This window comes from Arachis stenosperma, chromosome 8 (genome assembly GCF_014773155.1).
Source record: "Arachis stenosperma cultivar V10309 chromosome 8, arast.V10309.gnm1.PFL2, whole genome shotgun sequence".
Lineage (NCBI taxonomy): Eukaryota > Viridiplantae > Streptophyta > Magnoliopsida > Fabales > Fabaceae > Arachis > Arachis stenosperma.
This window is the reverse complement of record NC_080384.1, coordinates 12,576,920-12,595,104: the sequence shown is the minus strand read 5'-3', so window position 1 is coordinate 12,595,104 and position 18,185 is coordinate 12,576,920. Positions and strand designations below refer to the sequence as shown.

Genomic DNA, 18,185 nt, shown 5'->3' with positions numbered 1-18,185 from the left:
AAGGGCCCTACTTAATTGAATTGCTACTCATTTTTCATTATGTTACTCATCACTTGATTTTATTTGTATATGATGGTAAACGAAGTTGTTTAAGTCCAGAAATCTGTCTAGAAATTTGAAATGTTTTGATGGTGTCCTTCTTTCATTTTTTTAACACTTCATTTTTGTTCTAATGAGTCTTGTACTTTATAATCACAACGCTTTCATAGTTCTATGGTTCTTAATTGGTAGTTGCCTGATGGTTTCCTTGATTATATATATTGGTGCTTTGTAATTCCTAAGGGGAAATTATACAGGAGAACTAAAATATATATTATTGCCATTTGTGTTGGTAATAAGCTACATAAATATTTGATCATAATGAATCTGAGATATTTACAATTTGAGGCTACTGCTTCATCACCAGTCTGCAGTTGATGCTGATCAATTGGAAGGGTCTGTGACATCTCTATCAAATTTGGATGATTCTGATTCTTCTAAATATCTAGTTCGGAATAAGAAGGTTCAAGAATCCTTGGAAAACTTAAAGGAGGAGGCAGTTGTTCCTAAAAGGTTATTTCAAGAGATTTCCGATGTCACATTCACTTTTGTTCGTTGCATTTGTTAGCAGATCTCTAATGGAGCTTGTAGCTTATAGCCTTTAGCTTTATCTTTGTGTTATTTGATCGGTGTTCCTTTTGCTGTGTTGTGTTATGTGTGAACTCTGATCTACATGACTTAACATATTTTAGTTGATTATCGTGTTTTAGTTGATTTCCTTTGTTATGATGAATTATGGTTCCTTTTTGTCCATGTATATATATCAGTTGCATTAATTGCCATTTTAGGTTAATAGAGACAATGCAATTGAAAGAACTGCTAATGTCAGAGTAGTTATATGCTGTAGAAATAGAATCAATGCTTTACAATGGCGTGGTCTTCATTTTTAGTTGCTAGAGCATAGTTTTTCAATGATTTGTCAAGCTGAAGCATCAACTACTCATTGTTCTTCTGACTTTCACATCCTTAATGATTTATTATCAATTGTTTGTTCTATTTGTGTTTCGATAGTTTTGGTCTAATTTAAGAATAATATGGATCCCTTGTCTTTCGGAACTTACTAGGACCCTTATACTGAGACAGTTTATGTGAAGGAACTTGAGGGGTGGTCAATACTAGCCTCTGCAAGAAAGCTTTGTATGATAGAAGTTGTCTAAGTCATTTATCATTTCACACTTGTGGCAATAGTTAAGCCACACATGAAAGAGCTAGTGCAAATGATTTGAAGTTATTTCTAAGTTTCTTATGATTTCTTTGCAGTGCAGGGAAATGGGTTTGTGGACATTACTTGAGGGGTTCCTGCTTCTTGCAAATGCACTAGCGATACTAAATGAGGACCGATTTCTGGCACCTAGAGGATGGGGCTTATCTGATTTTTCAAGTGGCAGGACAAAATCTTTCAAAGGCCAGCTCATAGGTCTTATTTACGCAACTCAGTACCTAAGAGTTCCTCTCATACTTCTCAACTCCATCTGCATCATTTTGAAATTTATTTCTGGATAATAAGATCTTTATATGGTAAATCTTTAAGATAATAAGATCTTTATATGGTAAATCTTTAAAATGGATTAAGCTTATGCGATATCTACTGTCTATTCTATATCAATGCTCTACACAGTGGAATAAAACTTGATTGTGCTTGTTCATATTGCATCAAATCAATAATTTTTAAATATATTGTTTTTTTCATTAGGACATTATGCGTGACTGAAACTTAATGCTCTATGATCACTGACGGAAATGCAACATCATTTTCAGCTATCAAGAAGAGGATGGAGAAGGATATTGATGAAGTTGGAAAGATTGCACATGGTGTCAAAACAAAAATAGAAGCTATAAACAGAGATGTAATGAGACAAAGATAATGACTTGATGTTTTAGTAGATTTTAGTCCTGAAATTTCAAACATGAGGAATTTTTTATATGGTCTTGTTATTTGCATAACTTAGTATAGTTGAACAATACATTGAGTTTATGTTTTGAATTATAGTTGATGTATCAACACACTTTGATGTATGGTTGTTACTTATTATTATAGTTGATGATCAATACATTTTGTTTATGTTTTGAATTATATTGACTTGCTTGTTTATAGTACTTTTCTTTTAGTTTGATAATACGATAAATTTATTTATTTTTTGAAATATTATAAATATTCGAATACAAATTAGATAAGAAATTTGTATTAAATTTATATTTATTTTGTATGAAAACAAGCTTATTTTGTAATTAGAAAAATAAAAAAAAATTATTTTACCTTACTGACGGATTTACAGATGGATTTTCTGTCTGTAATCAGAGTATGAGATGATTTTCCAAAGTTCAAATTACAGACGGAAAATCTGTCTAAAAATCCGTCTGAAAATCTGTCTGTAATTACAGATGAAAAATCTGTCTAAAAATCCGTCTGTAATTACAGATGAAAAATCTGTCGAAAAGTTCGTCGCCTTCGAAAAATGGATAGAGAATTTACAGAGAAAAAATCCGTCGGTAACTAGTAAAAATCCATCGGTAATTTTTCGACGGAAAAAAATCCGTCGGTAAATAATTTTCGACGGGACTTTTACAGAGAGACAAAATCCGTCGGTAATTTCATCGATAACCAAAAACCCATCTGTAATAAAGACTAAATCTGTCTGTATTAAATCATTTTTTAGTTGTGATATATGAGAACCTAGTCAAGATATAATGGAAATTAAATTATGAAAATTGAGATTTTGAATAATAAATAGGGTTGTAAGAAAAATGTAATAGTGATTTCGAATTAATTTATTTAGATTTGTCCATTTAAGAGAATAATAATATAGGTGTTTATCTGATTTAATTTACAATATCTCTATTTTAGCCATTTTATCTATAATTACACCATTGCATATTATTTGCATTATAACACGTCAATTTTTATTAATCACATATGAATATGTAATATAACGTAACTATGAGTTTGTATTTTTTTAGTAATTATTAAAAAATATTTATAAAAAAATATAGTATAGAATAATAAAATATGAGTAATGATTAGGATGCCTAATTTATCATCTTAATACTTAAATGAATAAGAATTTAAATATATATGTTATTTTCATAAAATATTAAAAAGATAAAAAATAAAAAATTATTTATTTATAAATTAGGAAAATAACTAGAAGGATGAATTAAGATTTTTAATGATTTTTATATAAATTAAATAAATTAGTAAAAAATATAAACTTAAAAAATACTAATAAAAATATAAATTGAATAGATATTTTTTATACATCACATAGTAGGTGTATATACTAGTATATAATAAAAAATAATTTCGCCTAATAGTAGTCAAGTTGTTCCCAATTTAAAAAAAAAATCAGTTGTCACCTTAACCCAAAAAACAAAAGGACAATCGGATAATGTCTCGATTCTCGAAAGAGTGATAATTTGATAAATAATTTTCAAAATATTGATATTTCAATGAAAAAGCTAAATAAGAGATATAAAAAAAATAATACTACACGTCTAAGTCTTTTTATTAATTAAGTCTAACTAAATTGGTTTAATATAATAAAAATTAGTTATGATTAATGAGCATAACGGCCCTATTGTTCCGATGGGGAGAAGAACCTATGATTAGCTTTTCCGGAAATTTCCAAACGAACAATTTCAACGAAATCTTTTAATTTCTTATTTTACTATGTTCAACTCTATGTATTCCTCTATCCGTAGAGTACATCAAATGTACAGAAATGGCTCTAACAGAGTTTCTGTTAGGCTGTTATCAGCAGATCGATTAAACATATGCAAATTGTATACCACTTAATTACCTTATTTCCTCGATGAGGAAATAAGAATATTAAGGAACCCCCGGCTATTGGTAAAAGTACAACTATTGTTAACCAAGGAAAAATGTGGTATTTTCTCAGATTTTGCACGTGTGATACATGTTCCCTCTATTTCTCCAAGCAAAACTCTTCGCATCGCAATGTCTATTGTATCAGCTTGGCCTTTCATAAGTGGAGACAGAATAAAGCGTCCATAATTAACATCATTTTAAATCTTATTTAGTTCATAAAAAACCTTAAATGTTTAGTATTACTTTATAAAAAAAGATCAAACCAATAAATATATCAATTTTTTAATATATGTTTTATACATGTATAATTTAATTTTTTTAATATATATTTTACAATTTTGATTACTCATTATTTTCATATACACATGAGATAGATATCTGATTTTCGAAATCATTTAAGTTTCAAAAGGAATAATGCATTTATAGTTGAATATTGAATAAATGATTGATCAGCATTAATTTCAATTTTGAATGTTAATCGCGTGATTATTGAGGTTTTCTTTTTAAAAGGAGAAAAAAAGGTTCACTTTCAAAACAAAAGGATTAAAATTTGGATCCAAAAATTAAATGTCCTCTAAGCAGCAATTAAATTCATGAATCTTTTTCATTAAGATCTATATAACATAGTAACGTAACCTTATTATCTATGTATATATATAGTAGTAAAATATTTTTTTATTGTTCACATCTCACAGTATCCTCCAATTCGATAATTCTATCGCGAATCTGAACTCTATTTAATTAAGAAAATGAAATACAGAAAGAAATAATAAAGAAATGGATACGTAAATCTAGGCATGGATGAAGAACAAGTAACATAGAACAAGTGTTGATAATATAAGAGTGATATATAGAGAGTCTCTCTCCGAATATTTTGTATACTCTTTGACTCTCATACAATACATAACACTCAGCATGATGTTGAACCCATCGTCGTGCTTCTTCTTCTCCTCTCTTCTCCTCCTTCTAACGGCGGCAGCGTTTGTCACCGTCCTCGCCACCGTCACCTATGATGGCAGATCCTTAATCATTGATGGCCAACATAGAATCTTATTCTCCGGTTCTATTCACTATCCTCGCAGCACTCCTGAGGTACCTACACATACCTTCATTCTTTTTGTTATTTAGATTATTTTTCATTAGCAATAATGTAGACTCAATTCTTTTGAATACGTATTTACATTATGTTTATAACTTTATATACATAGACAAATGATATTTATACGTTTAAATAAGTTTTCATTTTGTATTGCTGTGTGTTTTTCAAAGAAAGCATTGATTTACATTTTGTTCTTGCAAGCCTTATTAATATGTTCGATCTTGTCTAAATAATGTGAGATTCTAATACATTAATAATTATTATTCTTCTATGTTATCATCGTATTATTAAAATTTATTAATTTAATAGATTTGATTTTACTCTAAGAAAGAAAAATTGAGTTGCGAAATACTTATATAGAGTATGATTATTGATCATATATTTTCAACTAGTATGATACATCAAATAAACTAAGATTATACATTTATCTTTAGGCTATTTGAGATTGTAATAGAACATTATATCACTTATTATAAGTTTAGTATATATATCTACTAGTATAAGACATTTATGTATGTAAATACTTAATTTCTTAACTACAATAATATATATAGTGGCATCTGTTGTATATTATGTGCATAGTTTTCACATGGGGTTGGTGGCCCATGAGAAAGAGGTTGATCTCCATAAAATTATTCTGAACTTTGATCTTTGATCCACACTATTAAGCTTTATTTTTTTAATTCAATAATATTTAAAAGATAATAAAAAAATAATTTAAATAGTCTAAAATTATTTTATTTAATATTTATTAGATATCGCTAAAATAATTACATAATTTTAGATATAATTAATATATAATTACGAATATTATTATGTCTATAAAATTATAATTATTATGTTACATAAAATAATTTTAGATATTTTCTACTCCTTATCATTAATTATCATTTTTAATTTAGTTGACCACTATGATGTGAGTTATTAATTGTGAGTTATTTTCTACATGTTTACATTTATATCTCCAGCCATTTTAATGTTTGAGTCAAGCTTATATTGTTAACAATTGCTTGTTCAAATAAAAGTGACATACTAGACAAGAGCTTGATATCATGTTCCTCTTTTTTATTTATATTTATATTTACTTATTTTTGGTTGGGTGAGAACCTAGCTTTTAAATAACTATTTTAATTAAAATATATTTAATTAATTTTTCATTCTTTTTACTCTATTTATTTCAAAATAATTATCGACTAATTTGGTATAAAAAAAACTAATTAATGTCTTTAAATATCAATCGTACTCTTATATACACTGATTTATTTTTTTAAAATAAATCAAGTTAATCAAAGTGATAATATTTTAAAATAAATAGAAGAACTTAAACTGAATATGGATATCTTTAAATGTGTTTAGTTATTCAAATTATTATTGATATTAATTAATTTTTTAACTAGAAACGTCCAATGAAATCCATGTGTTTGCGATAAAATACATGTATCAATACAGCTCATATCACTAATCATGTTTTAATCATTACAACTAAAAAGGAGACAATTCAGACAAATGTCTTTCATACTTTGTACCAATTTTGATTATGTTCAGATTTTTTTGACAATATCAATCAATTTTTTAATTTTAAATTCTAAACTCTTAAATTTTAAATTCTAAATTTTAAATATTAAAATTCTCTAAAAATGAAAGTTAAAAAAAATTACAATAAAAAATTGCCTAATTAAACAAACTAAAAGATAGTTCTTTATATTCTTTTTTAGAAAAAAAATTGATTGGATGTTGTGCAAGAGCACACAAAAATTGTTAATTTGTTGTCAATTTTAATAGATGTGGCCTGATTTAATCACAAAAGCTAAAGAAGGAGGGTTAGATGTCATACAAACTTACGTCTTTTGGAACCTTCATGAGCCTCAACAAGGACAGGTAACCTATAAGGCTATAACTAATAACTAAACTAGTGTTCATTATATTTACATATAGAATTAATTATGGTATAATTATTCTTTCGGTTCTTATAGTTTTATTAAATTTTCAATTAGGTCTTTATATATTTTTTCTTTTCGATTGATTTTCTATACTATATCAGATTTTGTAATTAAATCTCTACTGTGATAAAAGTGTTAGAATTAATAGAATATTCTATTAAATAAAACAAATATGTCTAACACTTGACTGAATATTCTATATAGTTTAACAGAATATTTTATTAATTTTAACGTTTTTGTCACGGTAGGAACTTAGTTACAAAATCTAATGTGATATAGAAATTTAATTGAAAATTCAATGAAACTATAAGAACTCATAAAGTAATTAAACCATTAATTATTTATTTTATTTTATGACTTTGTTTTGGCACTTGAATTTGCAGTACAACTTTAGTGGAAGACGTGACTTAGTGAGATTCATTAAGGAAATTCAAGCACAAGGCTTATATGTAACCCTTCGAATTGGACCCTACATTGAGAGTGAATGGACTTATGGGTTAGACCCCTTTTCAAGCTAATATTACTTACCAACAAATTATATTTTTTTAAAATATATATTAACTGGATCTAATGAACTCTTAGCAAAATAATAATCATAATAATAAGTACTTGTAATAATTAAGCATATTAAAGAAATTGCTTAATTACTTCTGATTTTGTGGCTGCAGGGGTCTACCATTGTGGTTACATGACATTCCGGGTATTACTTTTAGAACTGATAACAATCAATATAAGGTATTATATATAGTTCTTTAGTTTTTATGAATTATAATGGTAAAAATTTAGGTGCAATTAATTTCATGTAAAGTTAATAATGGAGAGTTGTTAGATAATAAAAATTTAGTCAAATATATTAAATCATTTAACAATTTTTGTTATCAATTTCATATAAAGTCAACTGTAATTGAGTTTTTACCGTTATACGAGTGGTGGTTTATATCTTCAATATTTAACTGATAATAACTTTTTTATTTAAACTTCATATTGGTGTTGACTGTTGACTTAATGCATAGAACATTTTTGTTATAGTAATAGAAGCACTACTCTGACATTCATAATAAGTATTTAAATTGGGAATGACAGTTTCACATGCAAAGGTTCGCTGCCAAAATAGTCAACCTGATGAAATCAGCCAATCTTTATGCTTCTCAAGGAGGGCCTATAATACTTTCTCAGGTTCAAATCATTCTAAGTCAACTACAACAACTTCTTGCTAATTATAAACACATACTTTAGTAGTATTATACTATTGTTAATCCAAATTGTTGATATAATTGTAGATTGAAAATGAATATGGGAATGTTGAAAAGGCTTTTCATGAGCAAGGAAGCTCCTATATTCGTTGGGCTGCTCAAATGGCCGTTGGACTCAATACTGGGGTGCCTTGGGTTATGTGCAAACAAGATGATGCCCCTGATCCAATGGTTAGTACTCTATTTAAAAGACTATTTAATTTGGTAAAAATTCGCATCCACTTGTTTTTATATGAAGCTAATATTTGAGAATTATTAGATAATTTGACAAGTTTAACTAAATTATCATCTAACAGCATTTAACTATGAACTTCACATAAAAACCAGTTAATTTTTTAAAACAAATTCGACACAAATGCTATAGGCACAAGAGTTTCCTTTTTTTTTGGGATTATTATAAACATTTATTAATTAAGTACATTTATCCGCAGATAAATGCTTGCAATGGCATGAAGTGTGGGACAACATTTAAGGGTCCAAACTCTCCTAACAAGCCTTCTATATGGACAGAGAATTGGACTAGTTTGTATGTTTCTCTTGCTGAATTCTTCATTGTAATTCACATATCATTTTTGTTTTTATTTTTTTTATGGAAGTAAATTTGATACTATCCAAGTCTCTAACTAGATTAATGCTATTAATTTCATATCGAAATTTGAAGTTATCAAGCCTTTGGAGAAAAGCCATATCTAAGATCAGCAGAAGACATTGCATATAATGTTGCTCTGTTCATTGCTAAGAAAGGAAGCTATGTCAATTACTACATGGTATCCCACTTGTTACCACTAATACCTTTGCTGCAAATTTTTGTTTACTCAAGCAACATGTATGAATTTCATGCAGTACCATGGAGGAACCAATTTTGACAGAACGGCATCTGCTTATATAATAACGGCTTATTATGATGAAGCTCCATTGGATGAATATGGTAAGTGCAAAACTCTTTTCACCAATGGCAAGTTAAGCTTTGTCATGTCGACGAAAGCTATTGTTAGAGATATAACTATTAATGTTGTCTTCTCCTATCAGCTTAAACTTTTGGAATGACTGATTTCATAATATAGTATCAGAGCTCTATGTCCGAAAGGTCTAGAGTTCGATTCTTGGTGAATTCAAAAATAAAAAAAATAGCATAAGACAAATAAAAGAGAAAATCGGTTAACTTCCATGCCTACTATGTTATGCAGGATTGGTTAGGCAACCAAAGTGGGGTCATCTAAAGGAGCTACATGCTGCAATCAAGTCATGTTCAGACACTTTACTAAATGGAACTCAAAGCATAATCACTTTGGGTTCCCAGCAACAAGTAGGGAATTTAATACTACAATTCCTGTGTATATTTTAGACTTCTACTCTCTTGGTTATTTTTTATCTATCACTGTCACATTTTGCTACATCATTGAATCAATATCTTTGAATATAAATAACATGGAACAAAAAGAATGCATGACATACCTTTGAAAGCTTGAATCTTTCAAACAAAATCATTTATTATACCCTTCCTTTTCAGGCTTATGTTTTCAGAAGGAGCTCAAAGGAATGTGCTTCCTTCCTGGAAAATAGTGGTGGAAAGGAATCCACAGTCAAATTTCAGAACATTCCATATGTATTGCCCCCAAGATCAATCAGCATTCTACCAGATTGCAAGAAAGTAACCTTCAATTCAGGCAAGGTAAAGAAAATAGTGCTCAACAATGAACTAATCCATGTGATCTCTTTTTATTTGTCACTGTGAGAATGACAAATAAAACTGACTGATGAAAGAGAACAAAAGAAGTATCAATTCCAGTTATTTTAAGAAAGTGCTTCTACTAGTTCATTTCTATCTTACCTTTGACCATTGTTCTTTGCATTAATTCAATGAAGTGAGAGAAATTTCTCATTCTTTCTATGTTGCTTTTGAAGGTAAGCACACAAAACAATGCCAGAGTGAGAGCAATGATACCACAGTTAAAGTTCAATACAGCTGAAAGATGGAAAGTATATACAGAAGCCATCCCTAACTTTGATGATACAAAATTAAGAGCAAATAAACTATTAGACCAAATCAGCACAGTGAAAGATACATCTGATTACTTGTGGTACACTTTTAGGTAAATAGCAACATAATAGTAAGTGATAAATGCTTGCAATTAAACATGTCTACAATGTTCTCTACTAAGATGTTTGTTCACTCCTTGTTTGTGTAGGTTTAATGACAAAGCTCCTATTGTTCAATCCTTGCTTAGAGTATTAAGTCAAGGGCATGTTTTGCATGCATTCATCAATGGAGTTTTAGTAGGTAAGCTCTAAACAGCGAATGTTATTGTTTCTTTTATTGACTAATTCACCGTGGATCGGAACTCTATTTAAAAGTTTGTCGTTGGCCAATGGGTTGATACATATACAAGGCGGGATTCGAACCCCCGAGACTTGCTTAAGCATACTAGTGAACTAACCACTAGACCCAAATACAAAGACTAAAATGCCCCTATCGTCATCAATTGTCATTGTCAGCTGCTAGTACAAGCGATTTTATGAGACTAACCTTTTGTAATCTATGTAATCATCTCTAGGCTCTGGACATGGGACACTTGACAGTAGATCTTTCGTCACAGAATGCAAAGTAAATCTGACAAATGGGATGAACGTCTCCTTACTAAGTGCAACTGTTGGAATGCCTGTAACTGTCTTAACTTTTTCATACTTCTGTTCTATACATTCATCATCATCAACCAAGAAAGATGTTTGATTGACATGAAAATGTGCATTCATTTCTGCATGAAGGCTTCAGGAGCATATCTAGAGAGCAAGGTTGCTGGTTTGCGTTCAGTAAAAGTTCAAGGCAGAGATTTCACTAATCAAGCATGGGGATATCAGGTGATTATCCATATGCTACTATAAAGATGTTGAGTTAAATTTCTCCACATGGTGCATGCTAATGTTAAGTATTTTCAATGAAGGTTGGCCTGCAAGGAGAGAAACTGCAAATTTATACAGATATTGGATCAAGTAAAGTTCAGTGGGAAAATTTTCAAAGTTCTGTGAAACCACTGACATGGTACCAGGTATAGTTTAATAATTTTTTAAACTAAAGGGTTCGCTAAATTTTTACTCAACTTCCAAAGAGCATAACTGCTCGGCATTAAGCTATAAATATTCCACTTATTTTACATAAGACATAGTACAGACTCATTTATCATCTACTGAAACCGATCTATCAGTAGATGATGAATGAGTTTGCACATTGTCTAATGTAAAATGAGTGCACATAGCATAACATAACATAACTAATTTTATTTTTTCCCTGGTGCAGACTACATTTGATGCACCAGCAGGCAAAGATCCTGTAGTGCTTAACCTTGGTTCTATGGGAAAGGGATTAGCTTGGGTTAATGGCCAAGGTATTGGTCGATATTGGTTATCTTTTCACACAGAAAACGGGGATCCTTCACAAACATGGTAAGCTGCTATGCCACACTTCTTTATTTTTCCCTCCTCATGTTCCTATATTCCAATATTACTTGTTACATAAATGCATATATATAAAAGGAGGGATTACAATAGAACATAATTGTTTTATTTATTCAAAGCACAAAAGATGACACCATCTCAATTCATCAAACATGTAGATTTTTCTATAAGTGCCCTCTGTCTACTGTCTAGTATTTAACTTTCCGCTCTCCATCTCAATTTATGGAGAAAGATATTCAAAAGTCGGGAAAATTGTAAACTGATAAAGTAATAAGTTAATCATAGTTGAATTTGTAATTTTTATCACGTGTGAATCCCATTATTTTAATTTAAGGGGATTAGCCGCTCCCTTCACGTTAATTTGGTAAAGTTTTTACGAGAAAATACTCATTTTAGTCTTTAATGTTACATTTGAGGCTCAATTTAGTTATTAAAATTTTAATTGGCTCAATTTAGTCCTTAAATTTTTCAAATTTTAATCACATTAGTCCCTGCGGATAGTTTCCGTGACAGAGTCAATTGAAAACTTTAGGGACTAAATTAAGGCAATAAAAACTTCAAAGACTAAATTGAAGCTTGAGTGTAATTTCAGGGACTAAATTGAGTATTTTCTCTATTTTTACTTTTCAATAGTAATTTATAAAAGCTAGCTTTTAAAAGATAATTTTTTAAAAGTTGTATCATCTATGTTTGGTAAGTTAAATTGAAGATAATTTTCAATAAATACAAGCAACAACAAGTGTGTTTGGTAAAATAACTTTTAAAATTAAAAAATACTATAATAAACAGTAATGTATGAATTAAATTTGAATATTAATTAATGGATAAAATTATATTAGATTTTTTAATTTTAATAAGCATAAACTATCTTTAAAAAGTTTTACTTTATGTGCTTCTCCTATCTTTTAAAACTATAAACACAAGCATATAGTACTTTTGATTTATCAAATATAAAATAAAAATTTTGTATTTTTAAAACTTTACTAAACCAAGCCTTTCTCATTTTAAGGAGCTTGATCCACTATTTATAAAGGTATTTGTAAAATTATATAACATAATTAGCCCATTTATTGGATGTTAAGCTTGTATTTACTAACTTTTTTCATTCAGGTATCATATACCACGATCCCTCCTAAAATCTACTGGGAATCTACTAGTTCTATTTGAAGAAGAAACTGGGAACCCACTGGAAATTAGTCTAGACACAGTTATATATAAGTGAAAGATCACACAGCATGAGAAAAAGAGGAATGGTCTTCCTTTAATCATAGTTATTATATAGGAAACAGCAGATATCATAGGATGTCCTACTTCAGGGAGAGTGCAAATACGGATATAGATATAATTATATATAATATATATACATTTGCGTGGCCCAAATTTAGATATTTATCCCACAAATTTGATTATGTGAAAATGCAACCATTCTCTTGCAAGCTGAAACACTTGAAATTCTTAAATAGTTTAGCATAAATGAGAGCTATAAAAAAAAGCTAAGGTTTTACACATAAGATTAAAATGTATTTAGTACTTGATAATGATTAAAATAATACAATTAGTAAGTAGTCATGAGAGAATATCAGAATTCAAGAATAGCAATTTACGATACATGAAGCATGGTCTTACTTGTAGCACTATTTGAAGCACAATATATGTGCTGAAGAAAACATAATAGTTCCTATTACTTATCCCATACCAAGCAACAATGAAAAAAGTTTTACTACCGCTTAAACTTCGTTTGGTAAAATTTTTACTTTTAAAAAATAATTTATAAAAATTAATTTTTAAAAAAGAATTTTTTAAAAATTATAACATCTATGTTTCATAAATAAATTAAAATGACTTTTAATAAGTACAAATAATAATAAGTATATTTGATAAAATAACTTTTAAAATTTAAAAATATTATAATAGACATGAATGTAAAAATTAAATTTAAATATTAATTAATGAATGAGATTATATTAGATTTTTTAATTTTAATAAGAGTAATGCTAAATAACCAAAATATTATAGACAATAAATAAAAATACATGATCAATAATATTTACACCTATAAGAGAATGTGAATCACTCTCTGAATTTAATTGACACAATTAATTACTTTCTATAACTATCTTTTCTCATTTAATTACACTAAAAGTCAATTCTAAATTTAATATGAATTAAATCTCAAAATTTCATTATTATTACATTCATAATTCTATAAATTTTTCAAATAAAAATTTTAAATTTTGATATTTTTAATCCTAAAAAAAGTTCAAATCACCTCAACACATTTTATAAAAAATAAAAATAGCTTATATTTGATAGGTCTCTATTTATTAAAAACATCCAAAATTATTAGTTTTTAACCTACAAAATAAAATAATAAATTAACACAAATTCATTAATTATAGATATTATGTGTTTAAAATTATAGATGTTATACATATAAAATTATTATGGATTTTAAATTAGAAAATTTTAATAATTTCTACTATACAACTTATATTTTACATATAGACTATTAGAAAATAATAATTGAAATATAAAGAAAAATTAAGAAATAAATTTTTAAAAATAATTATTAACTCATTATATTAAAATCAATAAATAAGCATACATATAAATATTAAATAAAAATATTAAAATAATTAAATTATGATTTATTAGTGCACATATGAAATAATAATTTAAAAAATACAATAAGATACATAGTCTGAAATTTGGTAATATTAATTATAAAAATTTATTAATTATAGACATCATATGTATGAAATTATGAATGTTATGAGTATGAAATTATGGATGTTATTAATATGAAATTATGGATATTATATGTATGAATTTATGGATGTTATAGGTAAATTTGTCAATTGAATAAATTAATTTAAATATTTGATATTTTTTAAATCCAATTATGATAAAAATTTGAAAAATTAATATGAAATTATGGATGTTATGTGTGTGAACTTATGGATGTTATAAGTAAATTTGTCAATTGAATAAATTAATTTAAGTATTTGATATTTTTTAAATCCATTTATGATAAAATTTGAAAACATTTATATTAAAAAATCAGAATAAATTATTATTCCACTTTGAAAAATACGAAACAAATATTATGTAAGTGAGACAATAAATTAGTGATTACAAAAAAATTAATTAAAATTAATAATAATTAAAATTTAGATTACTCCAATCTCTACAATATTAGGTAGATGTAGTGAAACAATATAAAAAAAATAAATTAGTGGTTACAAGTAAAAATTAATTAACATTAATGACATTCAAAATATATTATTATGATAAGTCTTTAATGCAATAGTATATATAAAAACCAAAGGATTAATCTCTATATACAAGTGTTTGGTATTTACAAGTTTTACAAGTCTGAACGAAACCCACCCATTAAACGCGCTGTTTGTTACGTGTCTTTTTAACAGAATTTTAAATCAATTCAAATCAATTGACGCACAAATATATAACTTCCATTTTTTAAAAGATTTTATTTCTTTTTTCGAGTTTCTTGCCAAATTTGTTGGATCTCTTTCATGCGTTCTCTCTTTGCTTCGTTTTTTTCGATTTTCATGGTTTCTGAAATCAAGCTTTGAAATCGTTTTGAAGATAATGGAACTTCAGAAATACACCTAAATGATTACATAAATGCACCCAAACGATTACAGAAATACACCCAAACGGTTACAGAAATACACCCAAACAGTTACAGAAAAGATTACAGAAATACACCCAAATGGTTACAGAAATACACCCAAAAGATTACAGAAATATACCCAAAAAATTTAAGAAATACACCCAAAACAGGGGGAGACAGTATATTTCTTCTTGAAATCTTTTCATGTTTTGTTAGTTAAGGATGAGGCACATGACAGAGACAATTTAGAAAAAAAAAACCTAGAAGAACAGTAAAACAGTACCTTAAATAATAATGTTTCTTCTTTATTTTGGTGATTTTTTATGGAGATTTGTATCTTTTTTTCTTGATTTCTTCTACTCTTCGCGAGAAGTTGGAATGTTTCTACAGAATCGTAGTAGTTTGTTTTGAATGTCCCTTGAATCTTGATGGTTTGTGTTTTGATTGAGGAAGAAGAGGAAGAGTGAACGTGTTGCAGAAGGGGCGCGTATTTTTTTTCTTGATGGTTTGCGTTTTGATTGAGGAAGAAGACGAAGAGTGAACGTGTTGTTGAAGGACCGCGTGTTTTTTTCTTGGACTTGGAGCAACTTGTATAGCTTGTAAGCCAAAAAGGCTTGTATGTATAGCAGGCCTCAAAACCAAATTATAAAAGGTCTCATTAATATATAATATATTTAATTAAGTCTTAAAGTAGTCCCTAAAGTTACATTTTAGGCTCAAAGTAGTCCCTAAAGTTAATAATTACCCATTTTTGTCCCTAAAATTGCACTCCGGGACCCAGAATCGTCTTTCAGGCACATTCCATCTATTTGGTGCCACCGGAAAGCTGATTTGGACTCCTCTATGACACGCTAGACACATAATGGCTAGCTGATGTGGATTAGTAAACTTTTTTGGTACAATTTGGTCCCTATATCAAAATTAAAAACCCTAATCCCCAAATTCAAAAATCACTATTTACAGTACCTTCTCTCTTCTATTCTCTTCTCTTCTCTTCTAACCTCCATTCCAAGAGTTACAAAAAGAGTCCCACGTGCTTCTAAGCTCATTAATACATGAGCTGTGATTGTACCAAAATCCATTGAGACCTATACAAAAGGTAAAAGATACATGATAAATGTAATGTTAAAAATTGGGGTCATACTACCCTCATGAAATGTAGAAGTAGGACAGCAGTAGACAAACTTACCAATACTCCTTTTCTAACATTGCCAAGAGGTTCTTAAAAGTTTTCATATGCTGCAACATAACAATGATACAAACATAAATAAGCCAGATACTAAACTAGGCTGCATGATAAGCATATAAATTCTCAAAAACAAAAAAAAGGGGTATAAAAGAGTTAGCAAGATAATCAAACATATGGAGAATGCTTACAAAGAAAAACTCAATGCATGAATCTGGTTCCACAAATGCCACTATTGAACACACTTCTGTAACCAACCAAGCCCCTGAACAAACAACAATGAAGAAGTTACTTGTTAGACTTGTTGAATGCTGTACATGATTTGATTTCATTATAAGTGTGTCGTGAAAAAAACTTATGTCTCAATTGATCACAATGTAAAAATATTTTATTACCAACCATGGGCTAAACTCCATAAGTTCAAATTACTCAGTTATATTCATAGGCTGTGATAAAGTTCTAACCCTCTACCAAAAATATGAACTTCGTTAGTAAGATACGACCAAATCTTATTTGAATCAGGCTTTATTTTTTATTCCTCCAATCTGTCAAAATTCTTCACCCTTCATTTTCTCAAAACGATGCAGCGCTTTTTCACCAAATTCATTCTGGACATGCCCAGCAGTCATTAAATTCCAAATCTCCACCTTGCATTATGGAATGCATTCGAAAATCACCCTAGCCTCCTCAACACTGCCCTTCTTGCAATAACCACAAATCATAGATGACCACACAAAATAGTTTCTTATTGGCATATGTTCAAAGATCTTCCTGTCAACTTCCATATCCCCATTCCTAGTATACCCATCAACCATCACAATCCATGTCACGCATTTTTCACCTCTTTTGGAACCTTATTGAACAACCTCCTAGTAAAGAAAAGAGAAGAGGAGAGAAGAGAGGGGTAGTGCAGAGAGTGATTTTTAAATTTGGAGATTAGGATTTTTAATTTTAATTTAAGGACTAAATTGCACCAAAAAAGTTTACTAATCCACATTAGTTAGTCGTTACATGTCCAGCGTGTTACAGAGGAATCCACATCAGCTTTCCGATAGCGCCAGATGGACGGAATGTGGAGTCCTGGAATGCAACTTCAAGGAAAAAAATGGGTAACTATTAACTTTAGGGACTACTTTAAGTATCGAGTGTAATTTCAGAGACCACTTTGAGACTTAACTTATGATATGTTACATCCTAATAGTTAGGGATATAATCTGATAAGTTAAGTGATGATAAGAGAGTGAGATAAAAAATAAAAATATAAAGAAGTTATATAAATGAAGTCAAATTAAGAAATTTTTTACTAGTTATGAATGAATTATTTTGGGATGAATTATGGTGAATATGAAATTTTTAATAAAAGTGAGAACTATTTCCATAGGAGTTGGAACTAGTTAACCAGCTTCATAAGATTTTACAACAAGTCAAATTAATAACAGAATGGATCAAGTTGCATGAAAATTTGATAAAAGAAAGACATGTACTCTACTAATTCGTTTGTACAAGTATTGTAGGAAGAAACTCTTCCCGAAGACATAACTAGTTACTGCTTCATTAAAGCTATATGGAAAGGATTGATGTCACCAAGGGTTGAATTTTTACATAATTTGACTTGATGGGAAGGTAAATACTAAAATTGTATAAACCATGTGTTATGGAATATTGATATGGACACGAGACATGACACGATACAGAATACACTGACACATGATTTTTAAAATTTATAAGACACAGGACATAAAACATAAATTA

At 28.6% G+C, this 18,185-nt stretch overlaps 2 protein-coding genes across 2 annotated transcripts; both read left to right on the top strand.

Annotated features, from left to right (window-relative positions):
• Positions 1 to 1,302: 1,302 nt before the first annotated feature.
• Positions 1,303 to 1,542, top strand: LOC130945079 (uncharacterized). The gene has a single exon (XM_057873746.1). It carries the CDS (start codon positions 1,309 to 1,311, stop codon positions 1,540 to 1,542), a length of 234 nt encoding a protein of 77 aa, XP_057729729.1. The 5' UTR covers positions 1,303 to 1,308.
• Positions 1,543 to 4,780: 3,238 nt separating this feature from the next.
• LOC130945407 (beta-galactosidase 16-like) lies at positions 4,781 to 12,980 on the top strand. The gene is made up of 18 exons (XM_057874126.1): positions 4,781 to 4,957; positions 6,747 to 6,842; positions 7,288 to 7,400; positions 7,573 to 7,639; positions 7,988 to 8,080; positions 8,185 to 8,328; positions 8,589 to 8,683; positions 8,819 to 8,924; positions 9,001 to 9,085; positions 9,345 to 9,463; positions 9,668 to 9,829; positions 10,063 to 10,250; positions 10,347 to 10,438; positions 10,713 to 10,819; positions 10,924 to 11,016; positions 11,100 to 11,204; positions 11,453 to 11,598; positions 12,721 to 12,980. Exons 1-18 carry the CDS (start codon positions 4,781 to 4,783, stop codon positions 12,830 to 12,832), a joined length of 2,100 nt encoding a protein of 699 aa, XP_057730109.1. The 3' UTR covers positions 12,833 to 12,980.
• The last annotated feature ends 5,205 nt before the right edge of the window (positions 12,981 to 18,185 follow it).